The following is a 15,051-nucleotide window of genomic DNA, read 5'->3' as shown; positions in this document are numbered from 1 at the left end:
TTTATCACGAAACAAAACATTTTGTCACTTCTGTTGTAATAGTTGTTATACTTTCACTTGTTCAATTACTTATTCTAAACAACGGGAGGAGTCCAAGACAAGTACTTTTTTCATATGCTGGCTTTATTCAAAGGTTTTATTGTAAAATATTTTTAGCGAATAATTTGGCAGCTCCAGGATCTGCAAGCAAGAAAATAAAATAAAAAAAAATCTATGGGCAAATATGATTTTTGGTTTCAAAAGTAGTGGACTATCATACAGAATATAATTATGCCAACAAATGGTACAATAAACTCAGAACTAAGCACTGACACAAAACAAGTCAATTTCATGCAGACACTGGCGTTGAGTCAACACTGAAAAATCAATTGCTTGCGTCTTTGTGGTTAAAAAGATTTAATGTTGGAGAAGTCTGAAGAACTGTGGTTTTAATTTAATCATTTATTGTTAAAAGAAAAGAGGAACGGGGACAAACTCACAAATAATCAAACAGGATAAAATCCTGGTCAATAATAAAGTCAAGTTGCAAGGAAGCAATTTACACACACAAACTGGCATGGTTTGGCCACACCACAGGAAACACTGCAGCACATATGACATGTATCACACAACTGTTCTGCATCCGTTTGTCAAACAAAGCATATGCAAAAAGCATCTTAGGAGCTACAAGTGATTTGTGTAGAGGGACCAGAAGGCACAATATTACTGTTTGGATCCATTGACGGGGCAAACACGTGATTTTACATTACTTACAAAATCTGTGAAAATGACCCAACATCCTCACTCTCATAGTACAAGCTACACACCTTTGAAGAAACAAGCTACCTCAGGATTAAGCACAAAGCAGTGAAGAGTGAGCTCTGAAAGGGAGTCAGATAACACTTGCTGTAAAACTTGTTGCAGCAACAAAGTTGTTTCTTCCCTAAAGGTTTAGTGTTATATTATCATTTCCCAAAACTTACTATAAAGAAGCCCAATAATGATGCAAGTAGTTCACTACTGCAAATGCTGCCTAGACAGGAGCCAAGGCATCAAGAGGAGAAAAATAAAAACCACAGAATTTCCCGAAAAGGCCATTTGCTCACTGTGCAACTGAATTACAAATGGTAAAGAGTTTCGAACCAAGGGAGAAAGCAAAAGATATTACAATAAAGTATTGATAACAAAATATGAAATACAAAACTGTCAAATTTCCCAAAGATAACAGAGTGTCAAACAGCCTTGTCCTTTTTTCAACACGAGTGCTGGAAGACCAAATGTTTCTGCATTGAATGTCTGTGCCTTCTCTCCTGTACTGTGGTGCTCAGTCTGTCACCATCATCTGTCCCGTCATTCCTTCATTAGTTTTTGTGCAGCTCTGTGGATAACCAGTCAAGTCCTTCATACAGCCCATTGCCCTGGGTGGCACAGGTTGACTGAACATACCACTGTGGAACAAGAGATCATATATCTTATACAGAATGCTGTTGCACACATTTGCCGGTTTGAATTTTACTGCAGGTGTAGGGACTGCACGTTTATTCACATTACTTACTCTTCTGTTGGTCCTGGAATGGAGGCCAAGCTTCTCTGTGAGCTCGGTGGTAGTTAAGGCATTGGGGAGATCTTGTTTGTTAGCAAACACGAGCAAGACGGCTTCTTTCAGGTCGTCCTCTTGCATCTGGAGAGACAGAAAAGCAGGGATTAGAACAACAGTCCTGAGATTTCATGTTAGGGCCAATAATACTATGTGTTCCTATTTTAGCAGGCAGATCACTTTTTTTTATCCAAAATGACCACTCAAAGCTGCTTTACACTACAGTTTTACCATTCACCCATACAATCATATTGTGCCAATTTTAAAAATTACACATCCTTAATACCCATTTACACACTGCAAGCACAGCTGTCAGGAGCAACGTTGGGTTCAGTGTATTTATCAAGTACACATTGACGAGCAGCCGGAAATCAAACTCTCAACCTTGCTCTCTCACTATCAGTGAAATAATAAAAAAAATCATCATGTAAGGGGGATCTGAATATCTTCACATGAACAGCATGTCATGCATAATTCGTTCAAATTGGAATTTTGTAAATAAAAAAAAAGTGACAATCCTAATTTGTCATTTGTCTGGTACAATTCTTCCCCTGCCTTATTATCCCCACTGAGCTGGACAGAAGTACCTACCATCCTTGAAAGCTCGTCTGCAGCCTCTGCCACTCTTTCTCTGTCATTACTGTCCACTACAAAGATGAGGCCCTGGATGGGACAAAAAATAAACAAAACAAGAGTTGTTAGATGTACCAGGTAAGTTTTAGCAATTAAAAAGTACAGGTAAAATCAGTGTTGGGCAGTGGCGTCGTTACAGGTAGTGACATCAGTAGTTTTACTACAATTCAACCTTGCCATTTCCAGAATTGAATGTTTTTTTCCTGAAGCTCTTTCACTGATTCACTGACATTAGAAGAGAGTGAAACACAAGCTACAAGCTAGTATTTCTGAAGCTAAAACAGAGAGCGGTCTGAAATAATGTGCCACTTTACATGGACATGAAGACAAGACACCTGGGTGGGGCTGTGCCAATTTAGTGCTATGCTCTGTTAAATTCAGGATTCATTCTATTTTTATAATAGATTAAACTATAAAATATCAGAAAATAACAGCTGCAACAATTACTGGATTAATCGATTATCAATCGATTACTTAATTAATCGTCAACTATTTGACGATTATCGATAATCGATAAACTAACCACCCATGGGATAGGTGTAAATATTTTGTATTTACTCAGATTTTTGCAAACAATAGTGAAAGAGGTGCAACCCGTTTTAATTTAGGAGTGACTAAAACCTGATTTAATAAACAACACACTTCTTAAGGTTTGTAAACCACAGAGGCGGTTCAACCGGCCCCTGATGACTCACAACTAAATATGCAACTGGAAGAAGGCATGGTTAGACAGGACAGGAGGAGTGTACTCCAGTACAATACAAGCTGGTGCACAGCTCAAGGTGAATTCTGCATTTACATCAATGTCACCAGTCAAAAGAGTCTTTGTGATCTTGGATAGTGTCCACATGTTTTCACCCCATTTGCCATCGTCACATTTTCAATGTGACTGATGCTTCCTTATTCTAGAAGTTGTAGAGCATTAACTTTAGTTAGTGGCGTGAAGTTGGTTGACCTTTAAGCAGTGTCTGATGTAGCAGCTACATCTGCCATTTCTGTGTAACTTAACTAGCTGCATACTTGAGTGTGTTGGGTCTGAGTTGTGACATGTCATTTGAGTTGTACAGAGTAATTAGTGGCTTTGCTGACTACATTTCCCAGTGGCTTCCCCATCACTGGATAAAACAATCTTGCTAGACATAGTTAAGATTGAGGAAAGGTACCAGCTATTTTATATGATCCAAGCTCTTACTACAAATTCTATTGGAGAACTCAATAAATTAGGAAAAGTAGAATAAGAACATATACTTCTTGATGCACAGCCTCACTCATACCTGCGTGTTCTGGAAGTAGTGTCTCCACAGAGGCCTGATCTTGTCCTGGCCGCCGACATCCCACACAGTGAAAGTAATAGTTTTATATTCTACTGTCTCCACGTTGAAACCTTTATATGATAAAATACAACACAAGAGCTTATCAATACACATTTATTATTAATTAAAGGCTGTCATTAAACAAAAATAGGGTGACCATCACTTACCAATAGTTGGGATGGTGGTTACAATTTCACCCAGCTTCAGTTTGTACAGGATTGTTGTTTTTCCAGCAGCATCCAGCCCAACTACAGGGAAGTAGAGTGTGGTTAAAATCATGAGCATGTTTTCCAGGAAAGGAGAGAACATAAGAGCAAATTATTATACAAGTCTTTTAGGTCTAATCACCAGGTAGCAGTGCATGTGACTTCAGAGTGAGACTCATCTGTCATCAGGGACAGTCAAGCTTAACAAATATACTCATTTTGTTTACATATCACTCCAAACTGACAGGACGCAGTACACAGGACAAATTAATAATGTACACTGGCAATCACTAGTTGTAAGTCATGAGGAATTAGTGACAAAATCATTAGTTAGGTATTATAAAAAAAATAGGACAGGTAACGAACTACTGTCAATCATCCGCCATTTTAAATAGCAGTTCTCCAACAATTCTTTGACCGAGTTATTCTGACGCCGGAACATAGAAGCATTAGATTGTCATTTCAGCCATTTCCGGAATGTTTAAGTTGCCCCCTTGAAAAGCGTCATTGCCAAACTTCCTAGATAAAACAGTAACAGTTAACGGTGGAACCGTCTATACTTTTTTTCAAACAATAACTAATTTGACTGACTCTTGGGTTTTTTCCCCACTCGACTCTGTCCCAGATGTTTGTGCCTTCAACGACTTCGCCGAGAACGAGCAAACGAGTGCTGTAGCTACAGCTAACGCTACAGAGTAATGATAGCCAAACAAAGCTTTCACTCACCCATTAAAATCCTCATCTGTTTTTTGCCGAAGAGACGGTCAAAAAGCGAAGATATAGTAAGCCCCATATTTGACCGAGGATGCTTCAGTGAAGGAAGGAGACGCTGTATTTATTAACCGCAGCAGAGTTTCGGTGGGATGGATGATTCTCCTCTCCGACTGCCACGTCCGGGCCAACGTGGAATCCATGACGTCATCAGTTTGAATCAACTTTATTAACACACCATCGACAATTGACAAAAGGTGTTTTCTTTCCTCCGTTAAATATAAATATTATTTAATTTCTGTTTTTTATTATGTTTCCCGTGAGTGCCGTTTTGCTGAAGAAGTAATTCAACAAAAGAAAAAAAAAACTACTTTGGGGATTTGAGAAAAAAAAACAATGCATAAAAACAAATAAATAAACGGGAATTTAGTACATTTAAATAAATGGTAATTTTGACCCATTTACGGCTTTACATATTTGTGTGAGTGGAATTTACCATTCAAAATTAAATGACATGGTTTTCATGCTCAAATTACATCACAACACTCTCACACGTAGTTTTGGACACGTCGCATCTTATCCGTTGCTGTGTTGTAAAATGCAAAGCCAGTTCCTACCACGAGATGTCACTGTGATACTAATGACAGAGGGGAAGTAGAATCACAGTTAATTGTATTACATTTTCATTTTGCGCAAAGGGCCACATGTATGTCTATATATATATACAAATATATAGTATGACTTTTTTTCTCTCAGAAGTCAGGCTATTTTATTTTATTAAAAAAAAACACAAATTAATAAAATAAAATAGCCTGACTTCTGAGAGAAAAAAAGTCATACTATATATATGTATATATATATATATATATATAGACATACATGTGGCCCTTTGCGCAAAAATTCATAATTATGAATTTAAAGTCATAATTTTTTCCCCCAAAACAATGTGTCCCTAATCCTCTTCTGTATGACAATCATGTTTGTAAATGTTGAGATTGTGACAAAAGAAAAGTAAATAAATATTTAAATAAATAATTGGTATATTTTGGAAACGTCTATATCCACGTCTGCACAAATATCCACGTGTGTAAATCAAATCAATTTCGAACGGTACACACACACATATGTATATATATATATATGTATATTTACCCTGCTCAAACGACATTGATGACTTCCCAATCAATTGTTTACATGTGGTTTCTAACACGTTGCATTTTCTAACACAACTTGATTTCATTCTTGATCACATGGTGTTGTTAAACGCAGAGCTAATTACTACCACTAGATGTCCCTGTCATACAAAACCACAGATAGAAAGAATTCACTTTGATCAAAGTTCACTGGAATACATGTTCTTATTTTCTCAGTGGCACAGTTTTACTGTTGTTTTTACAGAGCCCCTGATTCATTTTACAAAGGGATTTATTTCATGCAATTGGGGAAAGGTCTTGTTACTCTTTTAGTGTTTTATTTACACAGGAGACAGTGGCCCAAGGCTGATCCCTGATTACCCAGTAGTACGTTGAGATTTAAAAATAAATAAATAAATAATATTGAAGAAATCTAGATATCTTTAGGTATATTTCGGCATCTAAATAGTGTTGAGCTTAAGTTATTAAACTGGTTGACTTTATATTTGTATCAATAAAAGACAAGACAAAAAATGGTGAAATTTGCCATTAAAGCAACATTAATAAACAAAACAAAAAATCAACGTCTTTTTTCTTCTTCCTGAAATACTTCCGCATTGCATTTCTCAGACAACTTTACAATAATTCAAATATCTACCAGGACCTGTAATACAAAATATATAAAAGTTCACTGAACTCAATTTCTGACTGTGTTATTTTTCCATTTTGTATTCTTCTTTTTTTTTTTGTACAGCACAGGATTGACCATATCACAGTATCTCTTTTTATGGTACATGTTTAGCTAATTTCAGATGTGTTGCCAGCGTATGTCAAATAAATTGTTCCCTGATCCATCTCAACTTTGAAATTGTAGTAAAAGACGAAAACATCTTTTCAAATGACATGTAAAACAGTGGTGCGACAAAACATGACAATAGTACATGTCAGAGTTTCAGACTTTTAAAATCTATATATTTAAGTTAACTCAAGAAACTGCAGCTCATGTTGGTGTAAGTGTAAGTGACATGTACCATACAAAAGTAAACCAGCGTCATGTTGTCCTTGCTCAAGTTCATAACAACAACATTCTGACACGTAGTTTGGAACACGTTGCATTTTCTACATTGACTTTGGCAACACGTTGTGAGGAGGAGCCGCCATATTCTGATGCCACAGACAACACGCAGAGCCAACTCCTGCCACCAGATGTAGTCAAAGTAAAAAGTAAATGTGTTTGTTTTGCTATGGAATGACGTACAGTATACTTGACAATAATAATAATAATAATAATAATAATAATAATAATAATACTAACAATAATAATAATAATAATAAAACGGCAACAACTGCAATCAAAGCACTGAACAAACTTATTTCACTTTATTAGGACACAGGAAATATGGGAAACATGTATGCAGTTTCACAGCAACACAAACATCATTATATTAATGTTATGTGTACATTTTCTGAAGTGTTAAAGTTAAGTTTTATTTGCAGATGAGTCCACCTTATATTGCTCAGGGGAAAACCTGAACCAGCTGTCTCAAACAATAGAGAGACTGTTACATCAAATAAAGATATGGTTTGATTAAACTAAATTATCCTTGAATATACAACTAAATGTATTATATTCTCAAGCCGCCAAAAAACAAGCAGAAATAATGCTTTACAATGTTAAAATGGATATGAACACAAATTCATTGACTATAAACTAAAGCAAAATGAATCTAGAAATATCAAATCAGACATTTAGCAGGCCACATGAAATTGACATATTAATTAAGTTAAAGATTTGTAAAGTGCAGTATCACCACACTTTGTGCGTCACCTTAGACATTAAAGTGCAAATTAATACTAGGACATTTTTGTGATTTTACTGCCCTCTAAGGTTAAAAAAAAACTGGTGACACTGGTTTGGTGTAAATAACACAACTATCCATCCATCCGTCTTCTACCGCTTTATCCACATGGGTCGCGGGGGCCCTGCACTAATCTCAGCTGACGTAGGGAGCGATAGGCGGGGTCACACCCTGGACACTGCAAACCTTACGTTACTGGTAAAACCTATGTTTGTCCCATTATTTCATGTGGAAAATGAAATGTATTACGCCAGGAGATACACACAGTGACAGTTTGCTGAAATGTAAGACCAACATTCAGTCACATTGTTTCAATCCAAATGCCATTGACCACAGACATTGAAAGTCCTGTGCATATAAAGAAACCCTCGGGAGAGCAGATAATAAACATCTTCATCGTTTATTTCAGTGAAAAATTTATTTAAAAAAGTGACATTAGTTGCCAAAATAGTACTTCATGTCCTGAAATGAGACACATACTGTCCTGTTTGGGTAATGCCATGAGAAACAACAGCAGTAGAACTCAGCCGTTCAGAGCACAAAGGCCAAAACACAAGCACACAGTCAGAGCAGGTGGAGTCAAAGAAGCAGCAGCAGCAGCAGCAGCAGCAGCAGCAGCAGCAGCAGCAGCAGCAGCACGTGACAAGGTGCAGACTTTTATACAAGTACTGTCTGCTGCGACTGGAGAACATTCACACAGCGGTTGGTTAGGACAGGCGTGGGTTTTGGATGATAGAGTCACATTTGTATGTTTACCATGGAGCTTAATGGAACACTGAGTGGAGATATGGTGAGTTTGGATCATACTTTGTTTTCATGGAAATATTTAGGTTGGAAAACGCTGCCATACTTTTCTGAAAACATGTTTTCATTGTCTTTTTTTCAGATCGATGAGCTCACCATTGTGTACTTAGTATCACTTACCCCCAGGTAAAACTCTCTCTGCCTTGATCCTTTTCACTTACATTCTTAAATGAACTCTGAAGCCGTTTTGTTAAAACAATCGACTCATTCTGCCAAAGTCTGCCAAACCAGTAAGGTAACATGAGGCAGGTTAAAGTGACTTATTATTCAGCAGGGAACTGGATTTTTGTAGCTCGATCACGTCTTTGCTTCACTTTCTTTCTTTTGTCCGAATGCACAACCTTTCTGATTTTGAGGGGGAAAGATAATTATACTTTTATTACAAAGTAATAATAATTGTAATTTTAAGTTTTTACAAATGTAGAATCACCTAATTGTATAAATAGTTGTTTTACATTACCCCAGAATGAACCTTTTATGAAACCTTTTATGAACAACTTTTGAGTTTTGATGCTAACTGAAGGCTGCATAATTTTGTTCTCCAACACACTTGGAAAGGAAGAGTGAGGTGAGGGATATCCTGCTGCACCATGCACTGTCACTAATACATTTTACACACTATACCTTTAAGATTTGTAAAATATCACACGCATAAAATGAAGTGGTAAAACATTTGCATTAAATAATTAGTTGTTTTTACCTATTCACTGGCATTCGGAGCAGCTCATGGCCAAGAAGAAATGAATTGGGTTTGTGACCTTTCTTGTTGGTTCAAATCCCAGGGTCAAGGGCCACGTGCCCCTGAGCAAGAGACCCCCATTGCTCCCCTGTGTGCACATGTGCACGACTGGTGTGTGATAAGGATGAGTTAAATGCAGAGGACAAACTCACTGTCACTTCAAAAAATAACTCTGTCTAATTCTAAAAAAGATCTTTGGAAACGTGATACACACATTTACACGCCTCACAATTTACATTACACTTAAAGTCTCTCCCTAACTTTTCATATAGGGATCCACATCATTCATTCATTCATTTATGAGCGGCTGTCATACAGAGGTTTGTCATTTAGTCACCAAAAGTGTCTTATACACAAGGTTGGCCCAGTGTCATGTTGTCATACGTTTGCAGTTCAGTGTTTCTCATGAATTTTACACCTTATTGTTGATTGATTGATTGATTTTGTAATTGCAGTGTCATTGGGAGTGTTTCTGTGCTGGTCGTGTCCTTGGTGAGATGGAAACATCTAAAACAGCAACAGGTTAGTCAAGGTTGTGTGTGTGTATTATGTTTATGGATGTGTGTGTGTGTGTTATGTTTATGGTTGATCTGTTTGTTGATCTTTTGTTGATCTGTTGTTAGTATGTGTGTACTCAATATTGTGGGGACCTAGAACTGTTTACATAGTGACATAATGGGGACAAAAATCTAGTCCCCATTATGTAAATGATTACATTTTAAGGTGATGACATGTTTTATGCTTAGGACGAGGTTAAGGTTAGGTTAAGGTTAAGGTTAAGGTTAAGCCAGTAGTAGTTATGGTTAAGGTTGTAGTAAGTCTCCAGTACATTAATGTAATGTCCTCACTCATGGAAACCAGACTCTGTGTGTGTGTGTGTGTGTGTGTGTGTGTGTGTGTTTGTGTGTTGTCTTGTATTTGTGGCTTTGTGAGGACCATAGTTGTATAAACCATACAGAGTGAGGACATTTTGGCTGGTCCTCACTTCTTTAAAGGGCTTTTTGGGGGTTAAGACCTAGTTTTAGCGTTACGGTTAGAATTGGGTTTAGGTTAGGGTTAGGCATTTCCTTGTGATGGTTACGGTTAGGGTAAGGGGCTATGGAAGACATTGTGGGTCTATGAGGGTCCTCACTATGAATGAAGTGCAAAACAGCCTTTTACACAAGCTGTAGATTTATGTGTTTATCAGATAACGTGCATGAATTCAAACTGTGCAAACTGTGATTCATTTCTCCAACACATCTGTTGTTCAAACGTTTAATAATAATATTACATGTTAAAGTAGTGGTCGTGGAAAGAATCATGTTTGCTGTCGATGATCTATTTGGTGAATTAATAATAGTCACAGTAGTTTTCATCTTTAAAAAGTCGGTCCACATATATAAAACAACCCTTCCTGTGTGTGTGTGTGTGTGTGTGTGTGAGCAGGTGCACCTCCTCGTGCAGCTCACCCTGGCAGACCTCCTGGCCGCTCTGACCCTCATGTTCACCAGTGTGATGAACAGAGTCAGAACAGACGACAGTGTCACCATCTGCCAACACAGCCTGCCGCTGTCACTGGTGAGGAGCGCTTACTTTCACACTTCCTGTCACATGTGTCATCGTTCAGGGTTTTTCCCTGAGTCATTCTAGCAGTAAAATGAGCCGCAGTCTGACGTTGCTTATATTGCATCTATAAAGTTGTTATTTGGTGAGTAGTTCTTGTCCTCACTTATGTACGTGTTACTGTTCCCTCAGCCTGAAAGGGTTCATGTTTTAATGCATTCAATTACACCTAAAATGTCTGATTTACCATTCTGTTGTGGGCCTAATCTAATTCTAATTTTTATATTTGTTACGAAAAGTGATTAGTGACAGCTTATGGTGCCTTTGCACAGCATAAAGTATGATGTTGTTCTTTGTTAGTGGAGTAATATTACAGTGTTCATTGGAAGTAAAAAGAATGAAATGTTGGAACCAAACTTTATATCTTTTATTCTCGTTTTTGCTTGAATTTGTTTGTTCTGTAATATGTGGAGACAAAGACAGTTTTTCACACATTATTCGTCTGTTCTAGACTTTTTACTTCGTTTCATTCCTGCTGGTGGTGGTTTATGCGTGGAAGTCCAAGGACGCAATCCAAGGATGGAGAACAAGACCAGCAGAGGATGAGAGTGAACAGGTACGAAGCCTGCAGCTGCATTTTCAGAGTCAAATTCAAAGATCATCGTCATCATTCTTACTCTGTGTCTTGGTTTCCAGAGTCAGTATAGGAGGAGAATATTGCACATTGCTGTGAATGTGAGTGTGTGGTGAGTTCTGTCTCTGCAGACTTTGTTGACATCATCATGGGTCAAACACACTCTGACTCTGACGCTCTATCACAGGTTGATTCCCACAGCGATATACGTAGGATATGTGCTCACTCCTTTCATGAAAGAAGCGTTGGTGATTCCAGTCGCTAACAAGCGAATAAACATCCGTAATAACAGCAAGTACTGCAACAGGTGAGCGCACTAACATACATAATACATAGTACGTCATTGAAAAGTCCCTGGTTTGAAGTATAAGTGATTTTTCTTTTGTCACAGTTGTCTTTTGTTCTTGCACATATGGAGGGACTCCTGCTCGGATACTGTGAGTGTAACGTTCTCTCATGAAAGACTTTCACACCCTCACTTTATCTCTGTATTCTCAGTTGTTCACTGAAAGGGGGGTCGGCCAGAGGTCAGCCAGTACATTTGGCCTTGGGTCAATATTTGTCGAGGCAATTGAATATCTTCATCTGGCAAAATCGTGTTTTTCCTCTAATTTAATTTATTCAATATTGTATAAAAATTGAACATTTAAGAGACGTGTTTTTTTTAAAAAGTTGCCACTGAATGTTACAAGTGTCTTAACCCTTATATAGGTCACATATTCAGGCTTTACAAAATCCAAGTAGCATCAATTGTGCAGAAGTCACAAAGTTCAGCGTTTTTCTTTTCGTTTTGTTCATAAAAACGAGCCAAGTGAACTTTGAACTGTGACGTATTTCCAATTTTCACAAATGTAATCCAATTTTAAACATTTTTGACTTTTGTCTCACGTCATTTATATAGTCGGTGAGAATTATTATTGTTGTTTTTGTACTGAAAAAAGGATATAAGACACTCTATGTTTCACATTCTTATAGCCTCTAATATATTCATTCATTCATTCATTCATTCAGGTGTATGTTTTGGTCCAAGTAAAAATGAAATGTAATGTAAGAGACTGCTTGATTTTGGCAGATAAGATTGAGTTTTTCTTAAACACACACACACACACACACAAACACTGTCAATATAATAAAGTCAAACATACTGTATTTGTTGTGTTTGTATTTATATAATTCATATTTTTTGTCTTTCCAGGAGTTCAAACACGACATATTTATCAGAACCTTTCTTTTCCTCGTGGTGATTCCAGTGATGCTGTCTTGCTCTGTGAGTCACGAGCACAGTCGCCTGCGTTATTTGTCCATAATATGACGACGATCTATAATTGGCTTACGTAAGCCAGATGTAATCATTGTGGTGTTTTCTGGCTTCAGGTCATTTACTATAAGGTTGGTAAATGGTATGAGAGACATCATTCTCAGGGGATTTTTCCAGTCGAGGGAGACGGACGCTCAAGACGGAGATTCTCCAGAGAGTTCTCTACGGCCAGAAATATGGTGTTGGTCATCTTGTTCTGTTGGGCACCAGGTATTCACTTTATTCAAAACTAATTTACTTTACTAACTTTTAAATATTAACTAATGTCAGTTTGATTCAAACCATCGTCACCTGAGTTCACGCACCAAGCCTTTATGGGGCCCTAAGCTGAATTTGATGGAGGGCCCTTCCACCAATCTCGCAGTAGCCGATGCTTGATTATTAATGATGCCAATGTAACACTTTAAATTTCATTCATTATGCCCCATGGTCATGGTCAGCTGAGTTCACTTATGCCTTGGTAAATTGTTAGAGAAGTGATTTCTGCTCAAAAAGCTGACCCCACCCACCGCTGCTCTGCTGCTGTATGCACACAAGCGCTCCTTAAGACAAATAATGAGAAATCCTTTATGTTTATGAAAAGCACACACACACACACACACACACACACACACAGAACTGCAGCACTGCAGCTTTAATTTGTCCCACTGATGATGGTCAATGCTTCTCCTGGCTGCAGCTCTCGTCCTCATCTTGCTGTCCACCCTCATGACATGGACACATGTGGAGCAGCGCAGCCTGTTTGGCCTTTATCTGATACAGGTTTGTGTTTGAGGAACAAAAAGCAGGAATTTCATCTGATGTCGGAGTTGCAAGTCACTGAATGTTTTTTTTGGGGGGGGGGTTCAGGCTGCCAGTGTGTCCCTGCAGGGCTTCCTGAACAGCATGGTCTACGCCTGGAGACGACCAAATTTCACAGAGGCCGTCCTCGGGGAGAACACGCCACTGGTGGCTCACAACCACGTGGCCTTTTTTGATGAATCGCTGAAGAGCTCGTTGACTGAGCGTTGACTGGAAACTCACTGACACTTAGAGACAGTTGTTGGCACAGTGAAGTGGCCTGAGGAAGACTGTCTGTCTGTCTGTCTGTCTGCCTGCCTGCACACTTCCTGACTTCATTCACTGAGACTGAAACCTAATACGCCCTCATTGTCTGACTGAAAAGAGAAACACTCGTTGAACCAGCAGTTGTTTTTTTTATTATTATGATTATTATGTGACTTTGTTCATGTGATAAGCAAAGTCACACAGGGACGTTTCTCTGTAAAAAGAATTTTGTTTTATTTATATGGCAGAATTATGAGGTGTGTTATTATGTGTGTTATTTAACAGTGAGAGAGAAAGCCCACAGTCACATTTCTGTCATGTCAGTAGCAGATGTCAGCCTGCGGTGGTGGAGTTCACTCTCAGGAGCACGTGTGTTGGAACACTGAGGAATGCTGACTTGTTTAAGACAAGACAAAAGGGGGCGGAGCATCTGCTTTGTTATGCCTGTGTGCAATCACAACTTATCTCGTAAGAAAAAGAAAAAAAAGAACGAGTGATTGTGCAACGCTGGGGTCTCACACAGGGCATTCCTGTCACGCTCTTCTTGTGTTACAGTATTTCAAACTCCATGACCGCGTTTTAGCCGTTTTTGTCACACCGACTTTCTGTTAATGGTTGACCGACTGCTTTATTTGCACTCGCTCTTTTGCACTTACTTACTATTACTGTATGTTCTGTACTGTGATGTAAACTTTATGTTCAGTTATGACTGTGCTCATAATCAGCAATATGGATTCATTAAAACAAAAGGGTTACACTGCCATATTCCCTCAAGTGTTTGTAGATCAATATTACAGTTATAACAGGTTTTTTCACTTGGACATCATATGTTGACACATCCAGAGCACCAGGGCAAATCTCGTGTGCGGATAATCTACTGCGGTGACCCAGAGAGAGGGAGAGGCCAAAAGCAAGAAAAACAATTCTGTACATGAATATGAATGATAAGGGTATCCTACAAACAGTTTGGTGCTTTCCACATTTTAAGGCGTAATCTTCACATCTGTCAAGGTTTTGAAAGGAAGCCAATCTTGATAAGAGGCATCATCTGACTTTTTTTTCCACACTCCCATGAAAACCTGTCTGCCCACCATTACAGCAGTATTTAAAATACCTCCTTGTTTTGGATCAAAATGACTGCACAGGGCTTCCTTTGAAACAACACGATGACATCATGAGAGCTCAGAACGTGAGGTGCTGCTGCAGACGGGTTTGTCTTTGGGTTACGGTTCATTTGCCTTGAGATCCACAGACAAAGTTGAATGAATAAAAACGCATTCATCTCTGCGAAAGAATCACATTTCAAAGTTGTTATCACTTAGAAACGACATGGTCTCCATCTGTTTCTGTTTTGCACCTTAATGTCATTCACTACTGTGCTGTAACAGCAACACAGGACACTGACAAACCTCGTTCTCCACCACTCGCAGTAGTTCTGGCTCAGATTATGGGATATTTCCCCACATAAGGTTGTGTTATTGACAGTGTTGAACCAATATTTACATTTACATTTAAGCATTTAGTAGACACTTT

General features: G+C 38.3%; 2 protein-coding genes across 2 annotated transcripts; one reads left to right on the top strand and one right to left on the bottom strand.

The window, feature by feature from the left end:
- Positions 1-102: 102 nt before the first annotated feature.
- LOC122776456 (ADP-ribosylation factor 4-like) lies at positions 103-4,645 on the bottom strand. Its single transcript, XM_044037007.1, has 6 exons — positions 4,455-4,645; positions 3,690-3,770; positions 3,484-3,593; positions 2,168-2,239; positions 1,535-1,660; positions 103-1,427 (listed from the first exon to the last, which is right to left on the bottom strand). The coding sequence occupies exons 1-6, from the start codon at positions 4,519-4,521 to the stop codon at positions 1,341-1,343; spliced, it is 543 nt and encodes a 180-aa protein (XP_043892942.1). The 5' UTR covers positions 4,522-4,645; the 3' UTR covers positions 103-1,340.
- A 3,432-nt stretch (positions 4,646-8,077) lies between these two features.
- Positions 8,078-14,283, top strand: si:dkey-30c15.2 (uncharacterized protein LOC558938 homolog). The gene is made up of 12 exons (XM_044036505.1): positions 8,078-8,221; positions 8,318-8,361; positions 9,430-9,496; positions 10,403-10,534; positions 11,031-11,135; positions 11,216-11,265; positions 11,341-11,460; positions 11,545-11,590; positions 12,349-12,420; positions 12,528-12,681; positions 13,151-13,233; positions 13,321-14,283. The coding sequence occupies exons 1-12, from the start codon at positions 8,180-8,182 to the stop codon at positions 13,480-13,482; spliced, it is 1,077 nt and encodes a 358-aa protein (XP_043892440.1). The 5' UTR covers positions 8,078-8,179; the 3' UTR covers positions 13,483-14,283.
- Positions 14,284-15,051: the final 768 nt, after the last annotated feature.

This window comes from Solea senegalensis, linkage group LG10 (assembly GCF_019176455.1).
Source record: "Solea senegalensis isolate Sse05_10M linkage group LG10, IFAPA_SoseM_1, whole genome shotgun sequence".
Taxonomy (NCBI): domain Eukaryota; kingdom Metazoa; phylum Chordata; class Actinopteri; order Pleuronectiformes; family Soleidae; genus Solea; species Solea senegalensis.
Note: the sequence above shows the minus strand (reverse complement) of the source record. Positions and strands in the feature narration are given on the sequence as shown.

What these genes read in the sequence shown, in the direction of transcription:
- LOC122776456 (XM_044037007.1), bottom strand. Translation starts at nt 4,521, where the DNA reads ATGGGGCTTACTATATCTTCGCTTTTTGACCGTCTCTTCGGCAAAAAA. An exon ending in AACCACCATCCCAACTATTG is followed by an intron (nt 3,594 to 3,689) that starts GTAAGTGATGGT and finishes TATCATATAAAG; the next exon opens with GTTTCAACGTGGAGACAGTA. An exon ending in ACTACTTCCAGAACACGCAG is followed by an intron (nt 2,240 to 3,483) that starts GTATGAGTGAGG and finishes TGTCCCATCCAG; the next exon opens with GGCCTCATCTTTGTAGTGGA.
- si:dkey-30c15.2 (XM_044036505.1), top strand. Translation starts at nt 8,180, where the DNA reads ATGTTTACCATGGAGCTTAATGGAACACTGAGTGGAGATATG. An exon ending in AACAGCAAGTACTGCAACAG is followed by an intron (nt 11,461 to 11,544) that starts GTGAGCGCACTA and finishes CTTTTGTCACAG; the next exon opens with TTGTCTTTTGTTCTTGCACA. An exon ending in CTTGTTCTGTTGGGCACCAG is followed by an intron (nt 12,682 to 13,150) that starts GTATTCACTTTA and finishes TCCTGGCTGCAG; the next exon opens with CTCTCGTCCTCATCTTGCTG.